This window comes from Mustela nigripes, chromosome 4 (assembly GCF_022355385.1).
Source record: "Mustela nigripes isolate SB6536 chromosome 4, MUSNIG.SB6536, whole genome shotgun sequence".
NCBI lineage: Eukaryota > Metazoa > Chordata > Mammalia > Carnivora > Mustelidae > Mustela > Mustela nigripes.
Window position 1 is genome coordinate 4,796,012 of NC_081560.1, and position 22,058 is coordinate 4,818,069.

At 41.1% G+C, this 22,058-nt stretch overlaps 1 protein-coding gene across 16 annotated transcripts in view; it reads left to right on the plus strand.

Annotated features, from left to right (window-relative positions):
• The window catches only part of KMT2C (lysine methyltransferase 2C), a 193,685-nt gene that overhangs the window by 118,397 nt on the left and 53,230 nt on the right, over positions 1–22,058 (plus strand). For all 16 annotated transcript variants that reach the window (XM_059396046.1, XM_059396051.1, XM_059396050.1 and 13 more), the window contains 11 exons: positions 1,469–1,650; positions 1,934–2,098; positions 3,493–3,602; positions 4,105–4,170; positions 5,125–5,337; positions 7,880–8,008; positions 9,730–9,849; positions 13,158–13,288; positions 16,932–17,112; positions 20,399–20,503; positions 21,852–21,989. In XM_059396046.1, coding sequence (XP_059252029.1) covers positions 1,469–1,650; positions 1,934–2,098; positions 3,493–3,602; positions 4,105–4,170; positions 5,125–5,337; positions 7,880–8,008; positions 9,730–9,849; positions 13,158–13,288; positions 16,932–17,112; positions 20,399–20,503; positions 21,852–21,989 — 1,540 coding nt within the window. The remainder of the gene's footprint in view (positions 1–1,468; positions 1,651–1,933; positions 2,099–3,492; positions 3,603–4,104; positions 4,171–5,124; positions 5,338–7,879; positions 8,009–9,729; positions 9,850–13,157; positions 13,289–16,931; positions 17,113–20,398; positions 20,504–21,851; positions 21,990–22,058) is intronic.

The window sequence follows — 22,058 nt, forward strand, 5'->3', positions numbered from 1 at the left end:
TCCTGGTTCTTGTGGCGGCCCTTGTTTTGTTCCTCACATCTTTGACTTCATTCAAAGAGGTATTTGGGAGATGAAGTTTGAGTCCTCATATTCCTAAAAGGTAGTCTCCTTCCACACTTAGTTGTTTGTTTGCTTGGTTAAGATTTGTATCTTGAAAAGTATATTCCTGTAGAATTGAAAACTGTTACTCTGTTTTAGTGTTCATAGTTGGAAAGTTTGATGCCATTTTGATAGTTGTTTTTTACTTATTTAGCTCTTTTACCTTCCTCTGAGATAGCTTTTAGACTTTCTTACTCTCCATGATCTGAATTTTTATTCTGTATTTTGTTTGCTCTTTCAGTAACATACCTACTTGGTGGTCCTGTCTTACAGATTCTGTTTTTTTGAGAGTTTTCCTTTGGATCCAAGTTCATAATTGTACATGGAGTGGCTACTTTGAGGAGTGTGTCAGAACTATAGAGATTATTGGAGCGCTGGGGTGGCTCAGTCATTAAGCATCTGCCTTCGCTCAGGTCATGATCCCAGGGTTCTGGGATCGAGCCCGACATTGGGCTCTCTGCTTGGCAGGAAGCCTGCTTCTCCCTCTCTCATTCCCACTGCTTGTGTTCCCTCTCTCCCTGTGTCTCTGTCAGATAAATAAATGAAATCTTAAAGAAAAAAAGTACAGGGCGCCTGGGTGGCTCAGCCGAAGGCGCTGCCTTCGGCTCAAGTCATGATCCCAGGGTCCTGGGATCAAGCCCCGCATCGGGCTCTCTGCTCGGCAGGAAGCCTGCTTCCCTCTCTCTCTCTGCCTGCCTCTCCATCTACTTGTGATTTCTCTCTGTCAAATAAATAAATAAAATCTTTAAAAAAAAAAAAAAGAAAAAAAAGTACAGAGATTCTCAAACTTTCCTGCTAACTTAGACCTTGTGACAGAGGAGACTAAACAGAGTGGTGATGCGCGTCGGAAGTCCCACTGTCATGGCCTGAAAGCCTCCAAGGTCATGAAATGTCCTTGGGAATTTATGATTTACTCTAAATTTTTTAGATTTTTAAATACTGACTTTAATATATAGATCCTTGTGCAATGTATACAAGTTTTAGAAGTATGAATTCATGAAACATCACAGCTGGAAACTAGGCCAATACATTTTCAAAACTTGTATTAACAGGGAAGGGGAAGTATACTTGATTTCTTCAAAATCTAGTCGCCGCCTCTGTAAGTGGACATAAAGTCCGAGGACGAGGTGGTTAGGCATTCGAGTATGTTCTGCTTTCTGTTACTCTGTCCCATCGGGGCCCTTGTGAAAGTACATGTTCCCACACCTGGGTTGGGCCACTGCTGGTGCTCAGTACGTGTTACTTGATTGGCTCTTCCCTGCTTCCTGAGACATCAGCGCTGCATCCTCATGTGTATGACGTATGTGACCATGCCGAATGAGGAATCGGTTAGTGTGTCAATCACTTGCATCGGTGGTTTCTTTTACAGATCACTAAAGTCGTTCTTAGCAAAGGTTGGAGGTGCCTGGAGTGCACCGTGTGTGAGGCCTGTGGGAAGGCGAGTGACCCCGGAAGACTCCTGCTCTGTGATGACTGTGACATAAGCTACCACACCTACTGCCTCGCCCCTCCTCTGCAGACCGTGCCCAAGGGGGGCTGGAAGTGCAAATGGTACTGCGGGACTTGCCTCCCTTCCTTGGCCTCGCAAGTGCACCGCGCTCCCCCCCCCCCCCCCCCCCCCCCCCCCCCCCCCCCCCGTTCTTAAAAATTCGCTGCGCCCGCTTCATTGCCTGACAACATGTCGAGTATGGTAGATGCCATGCCGCCTCTCAGAAAAATGTTCTGATTTGCTTTCATTGATTCCCCCTATTCTGTTCTAGTGTGTCTTCTTGATTATAGTAACTAAATAAGTACGTAAATAAAATGAGACTTGTTGGGGGGTGTTGGGTTTCAGGTGTGTTTGGTGCAGGCACTGTGGAGCGACATCTGCGGGTCTGCGATGCGAGTGGCAGAACAACTACACACAGTGTGCTCCCTGTGCAAGCCTGGCTTCCTGCCCCGTCTGCTGCCGGAACTACCGAGAAGAAGACCTTATTCTGCAGTGCAGACAGTGTGATAGGTATTGTGCTACTTTTTAAATTCCTTTTTCTCTTGCAAGTGTTTCTCTTTTAAATATAGCAAAAGGAAATTGGAAAATAACATTCTCTGTCTTAAATTTAAGAAGCAAAGCTTTCTAGATTTTCTGTTGGCTAGAAACTTAGACAAGTTTCCTGTTTTGTACTTGCAGTTTCAGACAAAGATTTTTGACTTGAGGCTTTTAAGGGTTTTATGAATTCTTGAAATTAGGTACAGAATTATTGCTTGCATGTATGCATTTTTCTGTGAAGGGTTTTTTTTTTTTTTTTAAAGATTTTATTTATTTATTTATCAGAGAGAGAGAGCGCACAAGTAGGCAGAGAGGCAGGCAGAGGCAGAGAGAGAAGCAGGCTCCCTGCTGAGCAAGGAGCCCGATGTGGGACTCGATCCCAGGACCCTGAGATCATGAACCGAGCTGAAGGCAGCGGCTTAACCCACTGAGCCACTCAGGCATCCCCATGGAGAGTTTTTGAATCTTTTATTAGATTCTACAAATGGTCTCACACATTTTATTTTCCTTAAGCTAGTTTTTCTTACAGCTGTGGATACTAACTGTCCAGGTGCAGGGTATGAGCTCCCCGCCCTTGGTAGTATGTGAGCAACTTCAAAGTCAGGAGTGTTTTCTTTGGTTTCGGTGATACAATCTTTTTTTTTTTTTTTTTTTTTAATTTTATTTATTTATTTATTTGCTAGCCAGAGGTCACACTTAGGCAGAGAGAGAGGGAAGCAGGCTCCCTGCCGAGCAAAGAGCCCGATGTGGGGCTCGATCCCAGGACCCTGAGATCATGACCTGAACCAAAGGCAGAGGCTTTAACCCACTGAGCCACCCAGGCGCCCCATCGGTGATATAATCTTGTGCTGTGTTCATAGTCAGCACTATATGCGTAGTATTAGCTGTAATGTTATTTTGCCAGTAATACAGGGTTCTCAGGACTCTGCCTAGCGATTCTTTGTTCAAAGGCAAGGTAATTCCTTTTTCCCCGTGAGCATTCAGCCTCAAACACATGAGCTCCGTCTACTCCACAGTGGGTGCCCGCCACATGGAGCCCAGACACGCTAGCCCATTTGCCGACGACTTCGTGCTTTCCCAGAATTCCTTCGTGCTCGCCCTCACGAGCTTCTGCTTCTCTGATGCACTCACTGTGTGATCTGAGGGCACTTAACCCGCCCTCCATGTGCTTTTGCTTCCTTACCAGTACTTGATCGCTCTCCTTTTCTGTGGCTTATTCTCAGCTCTGAAAGTTTTTGCGGGTCGGGAGCTGTGGTCAGGAGAAGGGGCAACATAGGAGGAACATCTGAGCCTTAGGGGCTCTCCGTGTGGCAGCTGCCAACTCCTGCTGCAGTTCTGTTTTAATGTGCAAAATACGGTCTTTTTAGATGGATGCACGCAGTTTGTCAAAACTTAAGTACTGAAGAGGAAGTGGAAAATGTAGCCGACATTGGTTTTGACTGTAGCATGTGCAGACCCTATATGCCTACATCAAATGGTAAGGAAATACCGTGAACCGTGGGTCTGTGCTCCTGTAACTCCCTTGCGCTGTGCTGTCCATACCCAGGGAGTGGACTTGCCTCTCTTTTTCATTTTGTGAAACAGTTATCTCCACAAGTATTTTATGAAAAATAAGTTCTTTTAGTTGTAAATATTTTCCCCAACTTAATATATTAAAACAGTTGGCTTTCCTAAAGAAAATAAATTAAGCATGTGTTGTAGATACATAATGATTTTCCCTTCACGATCCGTCATCTTGTAGTTCCTAGGAATACGTAGAAATCTGTGTGCTGCTGCTCACCTGGGCCTCTGTGGGGTGTGTGTCCTTCACTACGGCTCCCTGGTGTTGTTAAAGACAGTCTTGAACTCTATTTAGTGTTTTAAGTATTTACTTCAGTAAAATGGGTGCAGAAGTAGAATATTTAATTATGTATAAATCCTTCAGTGGTTCATTTTCTGAAAAAAATTACACAGCTTCTTTTTTTTCTTTTCCATTTCAGTGCCTTCCTCAGACTGCTGTGAATCCTCCCTCGTAGCACAGATTGTCACAAAAGTGAAAGAGCTAGGTAAAGCCTCTGGCCCTTTGCTTCACTGTCCCTTACCGAGAGCACGTGCACGCTGGTCACTGATACAGCCGACCTGCCGCATGTGCCACGAAACCCGCCTTTGTCATACGAGTGTTCAGCCCAAGTTCCCTGATGTTGTCAATCGTTTCTGTGACTGACACGTGTCTTGGGTGTCTTACCCAGCTTTCACGTGACACGCTTCCTGTCAGTCTCAGCAAAGTAGCAGTGAAATAACCACCCAGAGTAATCGTTGGCCCATACGTGCTTTGGTTTCATTGATGTATCACTGCGCTTAGTGACAAATTTAGCAGAAACTAAGGCCTGGTTATCGAACAGTGACTTTTTTTTCTTATGAGAATTAATTGAATTTCTTACTCTTTTTTTCGTAATGGATTAACGAGGGTGGTGACTAATAGGATTTTTTTTTAAACCATTGTTCTTTTGTCTAATTCTGTTTGGTATCATTGGATACAAAAGCATTTGGATAGTGCAGAAATTTTAGTGGATTGCAGTTTTGTACATTGAAACATTTGCAGGATTTCTTCTTACTCACCACCTCTCCGCGTCACTGATTACACTGGTACTTGGCTCCCCACGTGGCCTTCAGTAGTATTCTTGTTCCTCTTACATAAATTGATTCTCACCTTTTAGTTTGAAAAGATAGTCTGGGAAAGGCTCATAGTCACGTAGCAGAAGCATTACCTTCAGCGTCAGTGCTTTCTTTCTAAATCCTCATGTTGACAGGCAGACCTTGTAACCTTTCTGCTTATGATCCCAGGAAGTCGACCACTCTTTCTTAGTTTCAGTTGAGCACCGTGAATTATTTGTGCATTTCACATATAATTGCTTTATAGTCACAGTCTCTTCACGAGGTATTTTGGAACAGCCCTCAACTTATCAGCGCAAGTTAAAGTGAGACTTTGAATGTATATGCTTGGGATATTGTAATTTTAGATCCACCCAAGACGTACACCCAGGATGGCGTGTGTTTGACTGAATCAGGGATGACTCAGTTACAGAGCCTCACAGTTACAGTTCCCCGAAGAAAACGGTCAAAACCAAAGCTGAAGTTGAAGATTATAAATCAGAACAGTGTGGCCGTCCTTCAGACCCCTCCAGACATCCAGTCAGAACATTCAAGGGATGGAGAAATGGATGATAGTCGAGGTAAGACTGACTTATTTTCCGTTCATTATGTTCACAAGAAGGAAATAAAATCATTTTTAGAATATACACGTTTTATCTCAGGGTAAAATCTACCGACTTAGGTAACCCTTGATATGACCTTGACCTCTCTAAGTGAGTTATCTGCTTGGACTTTTCAGATTTTCGTCCTTTCACATGGTCTCTAGGACTTATTTACATTATAGAAATCTCCAGGGACACCGTATCTTTGCAGTATGACCTTAGATAGGTAGGATGTGAGCAGCTTCAAAATCAGGAGTGTACCCCTAGATGGGGAAATTGAGAGGGCCGCATTCTAGTTTGCTAGGTGGCAGCATGAACCTCAGATGCTGTGAGCTCAAGTGCCGTGGCTCAGTTTAAGTGGAACGTGGTCCCTCCGTTCTGCACGGAAAAACCATTATTAATGTTCAAGTGCACATTGATGTTCACAGATGTTCATCATAAACATACCTGTTTATAACTATTTTTTTGATCCCAGGAGACACCAAGGATTTTCTGGCTAAATCCTTGAGATGACAGAATAATTTTAGTAGTATTAAATTCACTATGAGTCACATTTTGCCTATTTCCGAAGATCACCACAAGCTTGTGTCTTTTAGGTTGGTTGTTTCATTTCAGCTGACTCGAAACAAAGTAATAAATACATCTGTCCATCACATTATTCAGCAGTATCTGTCAAATCCTCCTCTGTGCTGGGTGTTGGAGGTCATGTCAGTGAACAAAGCAGACGAAATTCTGTGCTCATGAAACTTACTTTTTAATGTTAGGAGCAAAGATTACTTTCAAAAACAGCACATCATAAGTGAGTTGATTACAGTCTGTTTAGCAAGTGTTCCGGGAAAGCTAGCATTGGAGTAAGAGGAATGGGCATGCCCGTGGCGGTGGGAGGCAGCAAGGGAGTTGGAAGCAGCAGGTGAGCAGAGGCGTGGGAGAAGTGAGAGGCCATTGCACTGGCTGACGGCAGAGCGTCCCAGACAGGACGGGGGCCAGTGCACAGGCTCCGGGCAGGCGTGTGCCCAGCTAGCATGTGGGAGGAATGTCATGAAGACCAGTGTACCCAGCAGTGAACAGAGGTGGCTGCAGGAGGTGCAGAGATCGGGGGTAAGAGGAGAGAGAAAGCATGACTCAGTTGGTCATTCGGAACCACAGCGTTGTGCCTTAGGAGTTTCCATTTCCTGTGGATGGACTGGGAGGTAATGGGAGGTTTCTGAGTGCCTAGTGGCTTAGTCTTCCTCCAGTTTTTAAAAGCACACTTGGCTGTAATGTGCCTAGACCACTGGGCCCAGGAGTTGCGGCACGTGGGTCTGTTGGGGGCTGTAGCAGGAGGCAAGCGAGGGATCATTCTGGCCGAGAGCGGGCGTCTTTTACGGGTTAGTCCTCACCTTTCCCCCGCAGTGTTGCGTTTGGGTCTGTCGGGTGGGGAGAAAAACTCTGATGGTTATGGAGAGCTGATGTTCAAATACTATGAAGCAGGAAGTCAGATTTTGAAGTTTAGTGATTTGTGGCTTGTGAAGAAATAGTCTGTAACTGCGAGGAATTGATCACATCGCCATCAGCCAGAGTACAGTGCAGAGTTCGCTTCTGTGGACAGTAGCTGTCTGAAAAAGGATCCCATCTTTCTCAAAGCCGAGAAATGCTGCGTTTCAAACATTTCTTGACAGTACACATTAGTTCTCAAAGTCTGAGATTACAGAATCTTTTAAAAGGTTGGCAAAACAGCATCAGAAAGGCCTGAGGAGGTTTTCCCTTTGACTACTATTCTACACCACACCACCATGGGAAACGATGTTTCCAGATTGAGGCCGTCTGAGGGCACATCCCATAAAAATAACAAGTAACCTCATGCATGATGTTACAGATAAATACATAGTTGATTCCACAGGAGTCTGTAATGGCCAAGTGAACTTGGGGTACTCCTGAAATACTGTAACAGTGCCGTTTGTTGTTGCTTTTGCTAGCTGTCCACTGTTCAACAAATGTTTCTTCAGGAAAGTAAGTTATAAACAGTTACCTTAGCATATCAGAAACAAATTCTTTGTGCAACGGAAACAGGCTTTTTTTTCTAATAAATAAAAGTGTTGCTCTCTCCCCTGCTCTCAGTTTTGGATAGCAAGGTTTTGGTAATGAGGTGATAATTACAGTTATAGTTGGACCTCGGGAGAGCGTTCTAGGCTAGAGAGAGAGACAGCCTTAGGTCCTGAGCCTGAAAATGTAATTGAAGGGAAGGGAATGAGTGTTAACTGCAAACTGATTTATAATTGTCTTTTTGAACTTTCTCTCTGTGTTTCCCCTTCCCTGATGCTGAGATTTCATTTCCTGAAAGCAGTGCACGAAGCATCATGAGTTCAGTGACTATTTGGGGCCTTTTCCATCTTTTTCTAGACTTGTCCCACCTACTGGGATGCCCAGTTAGAGTGGTTCAGTCGCCACTTGGCCTTGCATTTCCTATTACACAGGAATTCTGTATTTGATAGATTTTTCCAATATTATCTGTGCATTCCTTTTTTGTTTTTTTCCCCCTCAGAAGGAGAACTTCTCGATTGTGATGGTAAATCAGAATCTAGTCCTGAACGGGAAGCTGTGGATGATGAAGCTAAGGGAGTAGAAGGAACAGAAGGTGTAAAAAAGAGAAAAAGGAAACCGTACAGACCAGGTATAGTCCTAAATGAGATATTTTAATGTAATCGAACTTAGATAATTTAAGAAAAATATAATATCGAGGGCTTCAATTGTTATTAAATACTCGAGATGAAAGGTAGCTCCTTAGCAAATCTCCAAACTAAAACTTGACTGTAGAAATTGAAGGACTGAACTACTTCAATATGCTTTTGAGGTAGAAGTTCCGTAGATGGAGTATGTGAATACTTCACAGTAAATCATTATTTTAATGCCTTATCCCAGATATGGTCCATTATATTAAATGCTTTACTACATTGGCTTTTATTTGTACTGGTATTTTTAAAGCCTCTTACTTATTTTTCCCTTGATGTGTACTTCTGAATTCTTCTGGTTTTCAGCATTCGTTCTTAATATTTGTTTTTGAAACATTTCAGTGCTTGCGTACGAGCCAGTAAATGTACAATTAGACGGTAATACAACAGGGTTCCTGTGCCTCCTAAAATTTATAGTTCAAGTCGTGTATGACTGATAAAATTCTCTCTTATTTCCTCCCTGCCTCAGAGGTGGAGGGAGAAGCTGTTTTGCTTGTCAAATTTAATTTGCCTTATTAGAAAAAAATTACTGAACTGGTCACAGTGCGGAGTGTGTATAAGCTTTACTCAGGTGGTTTATTAATTTCTATTTGCTGGTCAAACGAGACATCAGATGGCATCAGTTCAGTCTTTATCCTTCTGACTGCTTGTATTTTATTGATGAGAGTTCTAAATACCTTGTGATGTGCCGGGAGACACTTTCTCACTGTTCTTTGTATTCTGCAAGACCTTTAAGGTAACGTTCCAGAAGATGGGCTGCATCTATTAACAAGGACCTAGATACACTTCACCCTAGTCACTGTATGAAAATCATTTCATTTCTTCCTAATTAGGAGGCTTAAAACTACACAAATTTTCCCAGACACTGCGAACTCCTTCTAGGAGCTTACATTTATTGTGGTTTTTTTTCTCTCTGTTTCCGCCTCCCATGGAGGTCATCCTTGTGACTGAGGGACCCGTTACGTCACAGTGCATTAGATGGCTGTGTCCTGTGACAGAAACTGTTAGCGTTGACTATGTATCAGACACTGTTCTACGTACTTTACATCTGTCAAGCCGTTTAGCCCTTATAATATATGTATGAGGAGGTGAGGTGCTAGCCGCTGTCCCTGTCTAACAGGGAGGAAACTGAAGGACTGGAAAATTAAATGACTCACCCAGAGTCCCCAAGAATTATAGTGTGGCTCCAGATTCTGTGCTTTGAACTGTGGCACTGTGTGTGTGTGTCATGTCCAAGAGCCTTCACCAGACATGTTGCCCTGAAGTCAGACTTGATTTTGTTTGGATTGTTCAGTTTCATGTGTATTCTCCTGCAGCTAATATAGTAATATGAAGGATAATATATGAGTTACTTAATATTTGTAAACAAGTACGATTTACTATAATATTTACTTTGACACTGGTGAGAAGAGGAAATGCATGCAACCTTTCTGTGCTATAGTAATGTATGTTTATACCTGTTCGGTTAGTGGTAAGCTAACCATCAGTAGCTTTGACCTCTTTTAATTTGCTTATTTCTGAATTCTTGTATTGCACATAAAAATGATTATTGATTTAAATTAGCCCATATAGAATTTGGGAAATGCCTCCAAGCAATTTAACCCTACTTAGTACAGGGAGAAATCAATTATTTACAAAGTTACCCAATTTTCTTTTTGGGTAGGTATTGGTGGATTTATGGTACGACAAAGGAGTCGAACTGGGCAAGGAAAGACGAAAAGATCTGTCGTCAGAAAAGATTCCTCAGGCTCTATTTCTGAGCAGTTACCTAACAGAGATGATGGTATGGTACTGATTTTGTTTGATTTTCCCTTTTCTTGCTATCCCTCTTGAAAAGAACCATCCTAAATAATGCTGCAGTCACAACCTTGTTGCTTCTTACTGATCAGGGATGTGAGAGCCTGTCGAGTTCATGCCTGTAATACAGAAATCAGGTGTGGTAAGGAAAAGGTCTAAGTCCAGTAGAGTGTATTCCTCTGAGATTTTTTTGAAACAACTTTCTGTTTTTCTTGAGTTAAGTACAAACATTGAAGGGACTGGATCACTTAGTCACACTTGTGCTTCCCGGTCATCTCACAAAAGGCCCTTCTTAGCCTATCTTATTTCCTTGGTATGGAATTGGAGAGTTTAAATCTTTTTTTTTTTTTTTTAAAGATTTTAATCATTTATTAGAGATCACAAGTAGGCAGAGAGGCAGGCAGAGAGAGAGGAGGAAGCAGGCTCCCTGCTGAGCAGAGAGCCTGATGTGGGGCTCGATCCCAGGACCCTGGGATCATGACCCGAGCTGAAGGCAGAGGCTTTAACCCACTGAGCCACCCAGGCGCCCCTGGAATTGGAGACTTTAGACTATTTTGTTGAAAGTGACAGCCAATCCAGCAATTTTTAAGAAAATTGTATAATGTTTTAGAAATATGTTTTCCAGTAACTATTCTGTCATCCTCACATAGATCTTCAGAGAAGGCTAAATCATTGCTTAACCATAGCTTGAGAACTGGTTCTGATGAACACGTTGTGTCAGTATGTCACAGTCTGTATGCTTTATGCATTTTAAATGCTTTCTGCAGGATGTGAAGGAAGGAGCTGTTTTCGGAATGTGCTCTGATAAGAGTTCTTCCATTATTATGGGGTGCGGTTTTGACCTGTGAATTAATGAAAATTACAAATTGTGTTTTTAAAAGGAAGCTCCACATGGTTTTAAAGGACTTTCTGACATGACTTACAATGGCTGTAAGAAGCCCGAAGAAGTAGGATACGTTCACTGAGACTGGTTTTGTTTTGCATCTTTCTGTGTTCTGTTCTCTAATTTTAGTTCTGTTAGGTCAGTATTTTATCCCTTCATATGCAGCATGTGGAGTCATCTGGGGAGTGTTCATTATGTTATGGGTTGTTTCCTTTTCCAAATTGCCTTTTTCGTATTTTAACACCTTCTAGTCACTCCCCCTAGTCTCAGTGCACTGTTACTTCTGTGTGTCCCAGTGATGCAGGGTAGAAAGGGTTAACACTGGTTCTCCTGTATGTCACTCCCAGCCCTTCTGGAGCCTCATTTCACTGTATTTATTGTCTGAGATTCATACATACACATAATATATTTACAATTTTTTTTCTTACCCTGAGCTCATATTCTGTAGAACATTCTCTCAACTTTTTTTTTTTTTTTTTTTTTTTTTTTTTTTTTTAAAGATTTTATTTATTCATTTGACAGAGAGAAATCACAAGTAGATGGAGAGGCAGGCAGAGAGAGAGAGAGGGAAGCAGGCTCTCCTGAGCAGAGAGCCCGATGCGGGACTCGATCCCAGGACCCTGAGATCATGACCTGAGCTGAAGGCAGCGGCTTAACCCACTGAGCCACCCAGGCGCCCTCTCTCAACTTTTTTGAGGACCAAATTGAAGGTGGCTTATTTCAGGGAATATCTGCCTCTGTTACCAGAGGAGCATGAGCTGCTACTGCCTTACCCGGGACTTCTGTAGCTAAAAGAATTTAGCTTAAATTCTTGTCTTGAAGTTTTGTGGTCCCTCTCTGTTATAACTTCAGGTTTCTTACACATTAGGGCTATCCTGAGTTTATGAACTCGCAGGGAAGATTTCCGGTTTTTGCATTTCTGCCCAGCACCACCTTCCATGACAAGACAAGCCGTTTTCTTTGCTATTGGTGGTGGAGACAGGGAGGGGAGGCGTGGTGTGTGTGTGTGGGGGGGGCTTGGGGGGATGGGTTTCTTGTTGAACCAACCCTGAGCATCCTTCTGGGTCTCTCACCTTTATAGGAGGCACCTCTGGCTAATCTCTGTCTCAGTGGGGGAGAGTGGGGGAGGATTTAAACTTTGTGTTCCAGTCCCCATTCCTCATGAGGCTCTGAAAACGGGAGCTCAGGACCACTGGATTTTAGCAAAATCAGGGGGAGCTTTACTTGGTTCTGTGTGTATTTCTTTCTGTGGTTCCTCTTTCACCTGAACTTTTTTGGTCTTTGAGGATTCTTTATTTAATGGTTAGATTACTCTACAGTTAATAAGGTTGTTTAAAGAATGTTTATCCACCATTTGTAGTTTTCAGAAGAGTTAGTCCACTTACATATTCGGGTAACAAAAGTACCTTCACTGGTTTCCAGAAGGGGTGTGCCGTTTGCTTTAGGAGTATGAGCCTATGATTTGAGTGCTTACCTATCTGCTTGAAATAGTGTACTTAGTTATTTGCTAATCTCATAGATAAAATTTTGTTTTCTTTCCATTTCTGATTGATTTTAAGATTGGGCATTCATAGCATATTTACGAGCTTATTTTTAGATAGTAATATATTATTACAATATACGTGTACCACATAAACCCAATTCACAATAAACCCCTGAACTTGGAATTGCTTAATTGAAGAACACACGTTTTTAAAAAGACTTTTGTTGAATTTGCCTGATAAACTCTACAAAAAGATTGTTCCTGCTAAATTGCCTTTAGTATACGAGTAGCCATTTTCCCCAGGCTCAGGAGCATGTGATTTTCATTATTTTAATTTTTAACACACTGTTGATGTTAAAACAATTTACTGCTCTGCAAGTAAGGAAATGCTCCTTAAGAGACAATAGTAAGGGGGCGCCTGGGTGGCTCAGTGGGTTAAGCCGCTGCCTTCAGCTCAGGTCATGATCCCAGAGTTCTGGGATCGAGTCCCACATGGGGCTCTCTCTGCTCAGCAGGGAGCCTGCTTCCTCCTCTCTCTCTGCCTGCCTCTCTGCCTACATGTAATCTCTCTCTGTCAAATAAATAAATAAAATCTTAAAAAAAAAAAAAAAGAGACAATAGTAAGCTCATATTGATACTAAATAGACATGCGTTGTATTTTTAGTGATACTTAAAACTTACTAATAAACTTGCTTTGACATATTTTTGTGAAAAAGCGTCTTGGTCAAGTCCTGCTGTATACCTTAAACTTACAGTGTTGTATGCCAATTATATCTCAATAAAACTGGAGAGAAAGAAAAAAAACTTGTTTGTTTATATGGATCTTGAGTGTATGATGCTAAGCTATAAAGTTACTTTGGGTGTATTTGTCTGAAAACTTTAAATACCACAAACTTACAGATGTGACTGCTGTTTCATGCTGTTTCAGGCTGGAGCGAGCACTTACCAGATGCTCTAGTTGACGAATCCGTTTCTGTTACTGAAAACACTGAAAAAATAAAGAAGAGATACCGAAAACGGAAAAATAAGCTCGAAGAAACGTTCCCTGCCTATTTACAAGTAATGCTTCGCTTTACCTTATGTTCTGTAGTTGATGAACGAAAGAGATGTGATGTATTGAGTTTGGGGAAAGGTTTTATTACTTTGTTAATGTTTTACTTGTTTTAATTCGTTATTATAAGTGCCTTTTTTTTTTTACCTTTCAGAGGCCCACAAAATTTTATCTCTTTTGTGCCTTGATACTATTCATGAAGTTCTTTTCTGTCCCAGTTTTCTTACTTCTGAATATTTCATAAGACATAAAGGACATTTTGAACTAGGGAAAGCTCATTCTTCCAAACCATTCGCACCTGTGTGCTCCCCACACCCACGTCCCACGGACGACAGCTCCCTCGGCCAGTACAGGTCAGAGTGACACATTCAGTGAATAAAGATGGCTTTATAGCAGCCAAGTTACAGCCTTAACCACTGTTCACCACTTTTAGAGATCAGGGATCCAAACCTTTAAGTGGAATTGTTTTTGTTTTCTAAAATACACATCAAAAAAAAACATCCCTCAACGTGAAGACATGGTTTTCTAGGTGGAGGCTGCATGAAAGTAGAATTTCCTCTAGCTGATCTGTAAGCGTGAAGGCACATCGCGTGGTTTGGATGAGTTCCAAACCACGCGATGCTGTCTGCAGAAGGCCCGATACTAGAGATAGGGCGGGGCTGGTCCTCTGCCTTCAGGTGTGGAAGTGGCATTGGAGCAGACCATCACGGGGTCTCCATCTGGTCTGTTCCTCCCATGGAATAACGGCCTGCAAAGATACTGCTTTGTTGCTTGCGTTGCAGTTATTAGTTTTTTACCTTTATTTTCCAGTTGGCTCTTACTGGTTTTAAAATACATACCCATTCAGCTAGCATCCAGCTTTTTCAGTTTTCGTTTCTGGTAGATTAGAAGTATAAAAATCAAATACTCGTTTGAGTAAAAAATGTCTTCTGTGTTTAATAAAACTTTTAAGCATAGTGTACAGTATGTAGTAATACATATAAGTAGAAGTTTTTATTAGCTAATATCTTAGAGTGGGGCTTTTAAGGCTGGAATGACGTCCCACGTTTGAATTCCAGTGTGCTACCAGTTAGCGATTTGATCTCATTCTCTTTGCCATCTGTGTGCCCAGCAATGTTGGGGTATTGAATAGGAAGTGTGAACTTGTGCCATACGTGTTGGTTTTCTTTCTTTTTTTAATATTTTATTTATTTATTTGGTAGACAGAGATCACAAGTAGGCAGAGAGGCAGGCAGAGAGAGGGGGAAGCAGGCTCCCCGCTGAGCAGAGAACCCAATGCGGGGCTCGATCCCAGGACGCTGGGATCATGACCTGAGCCGAAGGCAGAGGCTTTAACCCACTGAGCCACCCAGGCGCCCCCATGTTGGCTTTCTTTAAGAAATGTTTTATTTTCCGCAGATTCCCTTCAAATACCCATTCATCCTGTGTACCACCTTTTTAAACATGTAATAGTCATTTTACTGGTCAGGAGATCTGGCCTTTCATCACATCCTGTTTGGTTCCTCTCATCCCCTTCCCCTCCCTTTCTTGAGAATATTGAGCACATGACCTGCTTCTCCACCTCTGCCTCCTCCTGCTGACCTTCTGAGAGGGCTGTATGTAGGCACGAAGCCTTCTTTAGCTACTTACGAACATGGGAAAATACTTCGGAAAAGAGCTTTAAGAGTAGTGGATCTGATTTCCTGATCACAACTATAATCTTGATCTGTTGAGCTGGATTCTTTCCTCTGCTGTCCCTCAGGAACACCTAACCTTTCTTCGGGCAGGGGGATGTGAAGGAATCCTTTGTAATGCTTGCTGTTTCTTGGACATCTCGTGGTAGCAGGTTGTGTTTTTCCCCTACTGAGGGAATACATAGTGATGAAAGCCCACAGGAGTTCAGCAGCCATTTCCAAGTTTATCCTGATACTGTTAAGATTAATAAATATATAATCTACCCAATAGAAATATTTATGTGGTCTCCTAAGACCTAGTGCAGCTGTGTGACCTTAGGAACCCCTGTGGTACATTTAAAATCTCCAATTTGTTCTGGGAGTCACATTATGAAATCTGAAGCCATATGGAGCCATTCCTTTATATAAAGTTAACAGAAAGCCATCAGATTGATACGAATGTTAACACCGTTGCTTATAAATAGCACTAAAGTCGTCCTGAGTCACTTAAAGAGAAAAGGTCGTGCTAATCATAGTCTCAGACTTACACCAAAGGCATGAAATAAATGATCTCTCAAGTTCCAAGATGCTCTGCTATTCTCGGTTTTTCCTCACGATAAACACCCTCTTGAGCGGATCGTACTCTACCTGGTGCTCTAACTCTGCTGATTTTCAGATTTTTCTTAGTGAAACAGTGTGTTCACTTAAAAAATGTGAAAATTTCAAATCAAATAGATCATCACCTCTACGAGACATCATATACCTCCTTCCCCATCCCTTTGCAGAAGTTAGCATTATTAACAGTTCGGTGCTATCCTTCCAGAACTCACTCTTTAACTTATTTTTGCCGAGTGGGAATGGTCTTGGCTTGTATTTGATGTTTTGCTGAACACATCACTCAACTTGCCTTAATACTGTATTTCAGAGCTTTTCTTTGACAGCATAGCTCTGTATCCTTTTAAAAAATTGATGTGTTTTATAGTTTGGGTATCAATAATTTGTTTAGTCATAATGCCTTTGACAGACATTGAAGCTGCTTTCACTTTTGGTATTGTAAAAAATGTTGCAGTGAACCTTTTCTGTGTATGTGTCTTTGGCGAGAGTGTATTAAGTGTTGAGTTTCTGCAAAATTGTTTTCTACAAAGGATCCTTCTTCTAGACAGGACCACCTTACAGAAAATAGACTAGAGCTTCTACTCTGGTTGTTGGGTTGAAGTGAAGGGGGGGAGGCATGTCCCAAGGGCTTTGTTTTGCCCTTCTTACTGATCCTTGAAAAGTTTTGGAGTGATTCTCTAGTTGTAAGCAACTCAGCTTGAAACACTGGTCTCTTGGGTAGAGGAAGTTTATTGAAATGGAGAAATGTTAATACGAGAAAGTGAATAAAAAGCCAAAAGCCTTTAGTACTAAATTTTGTGCACATAGTATGGTTCAAATGACTATAAAAAACCCTCTTTCAGATTTATAGCATGTTCAGTCTTTAATGTGGCTGTGTGAATCAATATGAGGTTACTAAATCTACCTGAAGTATGTAAATATTAAAGCTGTAGATCAAACCGTTGTGTTATTTTCTGCAAGTAATCTATAAATACTAATAATATTCATGAAACCTAGTTTTTTTAAAAATATGAGTCAGTGCCAAGAGTGTTACAATTTTATCAGTTTTTAAATTTAATTGTTGCCTAATCTCCTGGAATTAACTGGATTATGTTGCAGTTCCTAGAAACATGTTTGACATAAGTATGTGATTTTATTTGCATAATTTTATTTGTCTCCAGTAAAACTACAAAAGCATCTTTTAAAATAAGGGGCCATCTGTATAAAGCAATTGACAGGTTATTTCTGTATTGTTTATATATTTCTGTATTCAATTTCTGTATTCTTGAATACCAAGTTTTTGTGTTATTTCTTACTTCTTGTCAAAAATGGCAGAATTACCTGTTAGCATTTTAGAATTATATAACTAAATCAGTCATTTTCATATGTGCTTATCTTTATCTAGGAAGCTTTCTTTGGAAAAGATCTTCTAGATACAAGTAGACAAAACAAGCTAAGTTTAGATAATTTGTCAGAAGATACAGCTCAGCTTTCATATAAAACAAACATGAACACAAATTTCTTGGATCCTTCCTTAGATCCACTGCTTAGTTCCTCCTCAACTCCAGCAAAACCCGGGACTCACGGTATGTGGAATAATTTACGATGCGTTCTTTATCATGTGACACTTGGATTCCTTGTAATAAAGCCTTTGAAATGCTTTAGTTTGGCCTCATATGCTTTTAAAAGTCAGCTTCTTTGAAGTGTAATATACATTCAGTAAATGCAAGTACTTGACAGGTCTTTAGGATTTGGCAAATAAATTTGTCGGTGTAACTGCCGCCAAAATCGAGTGCTGCAGAGGAGAATGCTCAGCTTATAATATGCTAAGGATAATGTAAGGAGGTGTAATTTTGCCGTAGTCGGTGAGTAATAAATGTAATAACCTTTGATTTAAGTGGGATGGATTTTTGTTAATTACATAACCCAAGGAAATGCAGAAGACGGGAGGAGAAGAGAAGATACTGCAGCTGGACCCGGCTGCCAGTCTGCGCGGATTCAGGGGGATACAGTGTGTTAGGTCGCCGCTTCTCACTGCCGACCGCTTGGGCCAGATGAGCCGTTGTTGGTGCGTCGTGGGGTACTTGCAGCATCTCTGTCCTCCTGTCGGGATGACCGGCAGCATCTCCAGACACTGCCAAATGTCCCTGCAAAACTGCCCCCGATCAAGAACCACTACCTCACGTAGAGTGAACATGGGGGCTATTTAGAAGCAGGGAAAGGTTTGAGACATTAATATGCCTATAAAGTGATATTAAGGCTCTAGGAGTTTAACTAGTTCAGTATGTAGGAATTACGATCACAGGGTTTCTGCCCCACTTGTAGATTTTTATCTTACTATCAGTTGTATATTGTTTTTCTGACAACCTTCCCCTTTTACTATTGATTACCTTTTTTAAACTCAGTGAATTTGATAAACTCAATTTGGAAAATGATCTTAAGCTGACCTTTTACTGAGAGATGACTTTTGATATATTACAGCTCTGTTAACTTGGCATTACCCTGGGTTGGCATACAGGCTTTTATTTTAATTTCTCAAAATAATTAGAAGCAGTCTTACCGGCTTTTGCGCACATACAAGATGTCAGTCTTCTTGTTGGCAGTGCGGAAGTTAAACACTGGTCTAAGGCCATGGTTTTTGTTTATCTTAGATCATTTTACTTTTACTTTGATTCTGTTGCTTTAAGTGCTCACCTGCTCTTACCAAGTCAGTATATTGTTAATATATAGCAAAAGACTTGTGGATCCGTCAAAAAGTATCTTAATGGAAGGATATCTTCCTGTAAAAATCTTGACTAGCCATTTAAAAACTTAACTAGAATTTACTTTCACTTGAGTTTTTATGAGGAAGAGAACTGAAGTTGGGCAGAAGACATATTGTGGTAGGAAAAACATTGATCTATTCACAAAACTGCAGAGAATGGTACAGTTGTGAAGCCAGAATGGAGAGGACCAGAATAGCACCTGTTCCAAAACCCAGACTGAATGGGACATTCTCTGCAGCTGAACTACTCTGGCCTTTCTAACAGGAAAGCTTATGAGTAGCAGCTTGTTGTATCTCATTCAGTATAATCTGTCTATCACAGCAGTTCTAATGATTTGTTGGTAAGATAGAAAAATCCCTTTCTTCAAGTAGGGGTGCACTTTTAAAATATTTTTGAAAAAATGTTAGTTGTAATTTATGTAGTAGAATTCCATTGGTTTAATAACACACACAATGCCTGAAATATTTCAGATATATTTTCCTGAAGATGTCTAGAGAAGACAATATTGAAGTGATTTTATTTCTCTAAAAACTTTACAAATATTTGGGCACTTAATTTACCTTAGTTTTTGGCTTGAAAAATGAAAGTATTCTTACAAATTCTATTTGAGAAGTATATTAAGTGGGATAAGACTATTTGTGTCTTACAGGGATATTTTATCTAGGATCTTAAATGTGTTTTATGTCCCTTCCCCGCTTTTTATAAAAAGTAAAAACACAGTCGACAGGGATTTAAAAATGCAGGTGTTTCTTATATTAGTTCTTAAAGCTAGCCTTTTGTCTCACTGATGAGTCTGGGAACCAACTTTGGAGTCCTCCTGGCTCTGTTATCTGACACCGCGCCCCAGATGCGCCCACAGATTCGTCTCTGCTTCAGGAGGTAGCCCCAAGTCGGCCACGTCTTACCTCCACTCCCGCTCCTCTCTAGAGTGCCTGGTGTGACCACCTCTCACTGGACTACAGCAGCAGCCTCTTGAGAGGTCTGCAGGCCTGCCCTGCTGCCAGCGCTCCCTACGCCCCCTCGCCCAGTCTGTTGTACACCCCGAAGCCAGCGCTCTCCCTTTCAGAGAACTCTCCTGCCCCCTCCGCTCTCCGCCTTCCGACAAGTTCCCGTTCTGCTTTCTGTTTCCGAATGGAGCTCAGCCTGCGCCACGACTTAGTAAACCACACGGAATCTCACTTCAGCTGCCTTTATTTCCTACCCTCCTTCCCTTCACTGCCGGAGTCAACCACGCAGACCACACTTGGCCAAACCCCTCCTGCTTCCGTCTTTCTGTCTGCTTTTCCCTTTGCCTGGAGGGTTCTCTCCATCTTTATGCATCTTACTCCCTTACTCATTTACATTAATCCTTGGTCATGTCCTTTAAATGGTCTTCCCTGACCACTTTATCTAATACTTTATCATCTCCACATCTTACTCTGAATCCTTTGTCCTTACTGTTATCTTCGTAGCACGGACACTGCTGTTACGTATTTGCTGGCTCCCTCCGAGGAAGTGAACAGAGTGAGCGAGCACTTGGTTTTGGTTATTCTGAATTCCCAGTGGCTGGGACAATGCCCACTAACGTACTCCATAGACATGATTCTGTGGGTCCGGAAATATTTTTGAATAAGTACACGAATGATTAATCAGTGTTAAGATCAAGGTTGGAAGTAGGCATCTAACTAGCTGGTACCCCCTTATATTTTACAAGGAATCTCTAAATGCATTTGACTTTGGTATTTATCTTCTTTGTCTTATTTTCTAGATGTCACTTTTAGAAATGTCACTTTCTTAATGCATTTTTTTTTTTTTTTTTGCTTTCTTAGAGCAGTCTATTTTACTTTTATTGCCTTTATTTCTCTTATTGGTCTTTAAGTTTTATTGTTAACAAACAGTCACAAACCAAAAGTAGTCTTAATTTTTAATGTTTTTTTATTCAACACGCAGGTGTGTGTTTTCTTTGAAAAATTCCTTACTTTAGAAGTAATAATCTTACGATTCTAGCACTTAACTCCGTATCTGCTGTAGTTTAGATGTTTAGTGAATGGTTGAACGAGTGAGTGTGTTTTAGAACTTAATGTCTAGGACAATATTGAGACTTTAAAAATATACTTGCTATGCTTAGGTACGACTGATGACCCCTTAGCTGATATTTCTGAAGTCTTAAACACAGATGATGACATTCTTGGAATAATTTCCGATGACCTTGCAAAATCAGTTGATCATTCAGGTATCTATGTCTGTATTTGTCTAGTGTCTGTTTAATGATACGGTGAAAGGCATGTGTGTGTGCTTGTGTGTGTGGAATAAGTTTAGTCTTCTGAAATGGAAAGAAAGTTTGTTTTGGCTTGTCAACGAACTCATCATTTTATTTGATCTACCTCAGCCCCTTTGCTTTAGGAGAGGAGATAGCAAGTTAATTTCTGTCGTCTTTCTGATGGCATCAGACTTCAGGCTTGTTGCCCTGCAGTCTTGCTGTGTCCTGTTTCTTCTTTGTTTGCGTGACTCTCACCTCCCCTCCTGTGGTAACCCTCCATTTATTCGGTTTGGGTCTTGTAGGTCTTCATTTATGCACTTTCCAGGTTGAGAGCTCACCTTTTCCGTTTGGTAAGAAACAGCCATGGGTGACGGCTGACTAGACGTAGTCTTTTCTATAGTGATTCCAGCTGAAACAACCTGTAGGTGCATGCGTTCTGTTAGAGTGCTAATTTGTCACTAATCCACCCTCGCTTTTCCCTTTGTGGGGGCAGCTAAAGCCCGGTACGGCTGTGCTGTGCTGTGGATGACTTTGTCACTAGTCCTTTTGTTTTTTTAATGAATGGTTTTATTCTTCTTTTTGTGTAATTTATAGTATTACCCACGTGTTATAGAGTTAGTTCCTAATACAAAAGTATATAAGGGCAGACTAAATTTTAGTTTTTAATGGTAGTAGTACTGAGAGCATGATAAAGTAGACGGTAGACCACTTTTCAATGTGCGTTTTGCCTGGAAACCAGTTTGTATGAAATAAACCATGGTATGTTATAAATATAATCTATATCTTGTTTTGTGACTACAGAATATTTCCAAAATATGATCTGTGGTCGAAATTATTCACAGAAGGATAATGTTGACTAAACATTGAGAATTTTAGAGCATTAATTTTTGTGAAAGTCTGTCCCTCCTGTGTCACACACTACAGGTGATTGTTGAACTATACATTGGAAATTACTAATTCCAAGCTAAAGCAATCACTTACATATTAAATACTACGTATCAGATCTTCTTGTAGGTTACTATTAATGATGTAGTGCTTATTTTTTGTGGAAGTTTAGAACCACGTGTGTCCTTCTGTTCCTCAGGAAATGTATTTACTTTGATTAAAGTACAACTTTAAGTGGCACCTAAGTTTACATTGTGCCTGATTTTTACCGATTGACCATTCAAATTGATATAAGAACCATGATTAATTTAGAACTACAAACTTTTCATTGCTCTGTTTTAATTGTATTGTTGTATGTTGATGCAGGTAAATAGTGCTGTGCATTTTATGTGAATATTCGGAATGCACTTGTAATCTGTTGACTTTGCTCCTCCAGCCGGAATAGATATTGGTCCTGTTGCTGGTGACCCGGCCTCTTTGCCCCAGCCAAGTGTCAATCCAGGCTCCCGGCCGTTAAGTGAAGAGCAGCTGGACGGAATCCTTAGTCCTGAGCTAGACAAGATGGTCACAGATGGTAAAATATTTGCCCTACATCTAGGCTTTCTAAAAGACTTGAGTAAATATGATTTTCAAAGATTGCTGC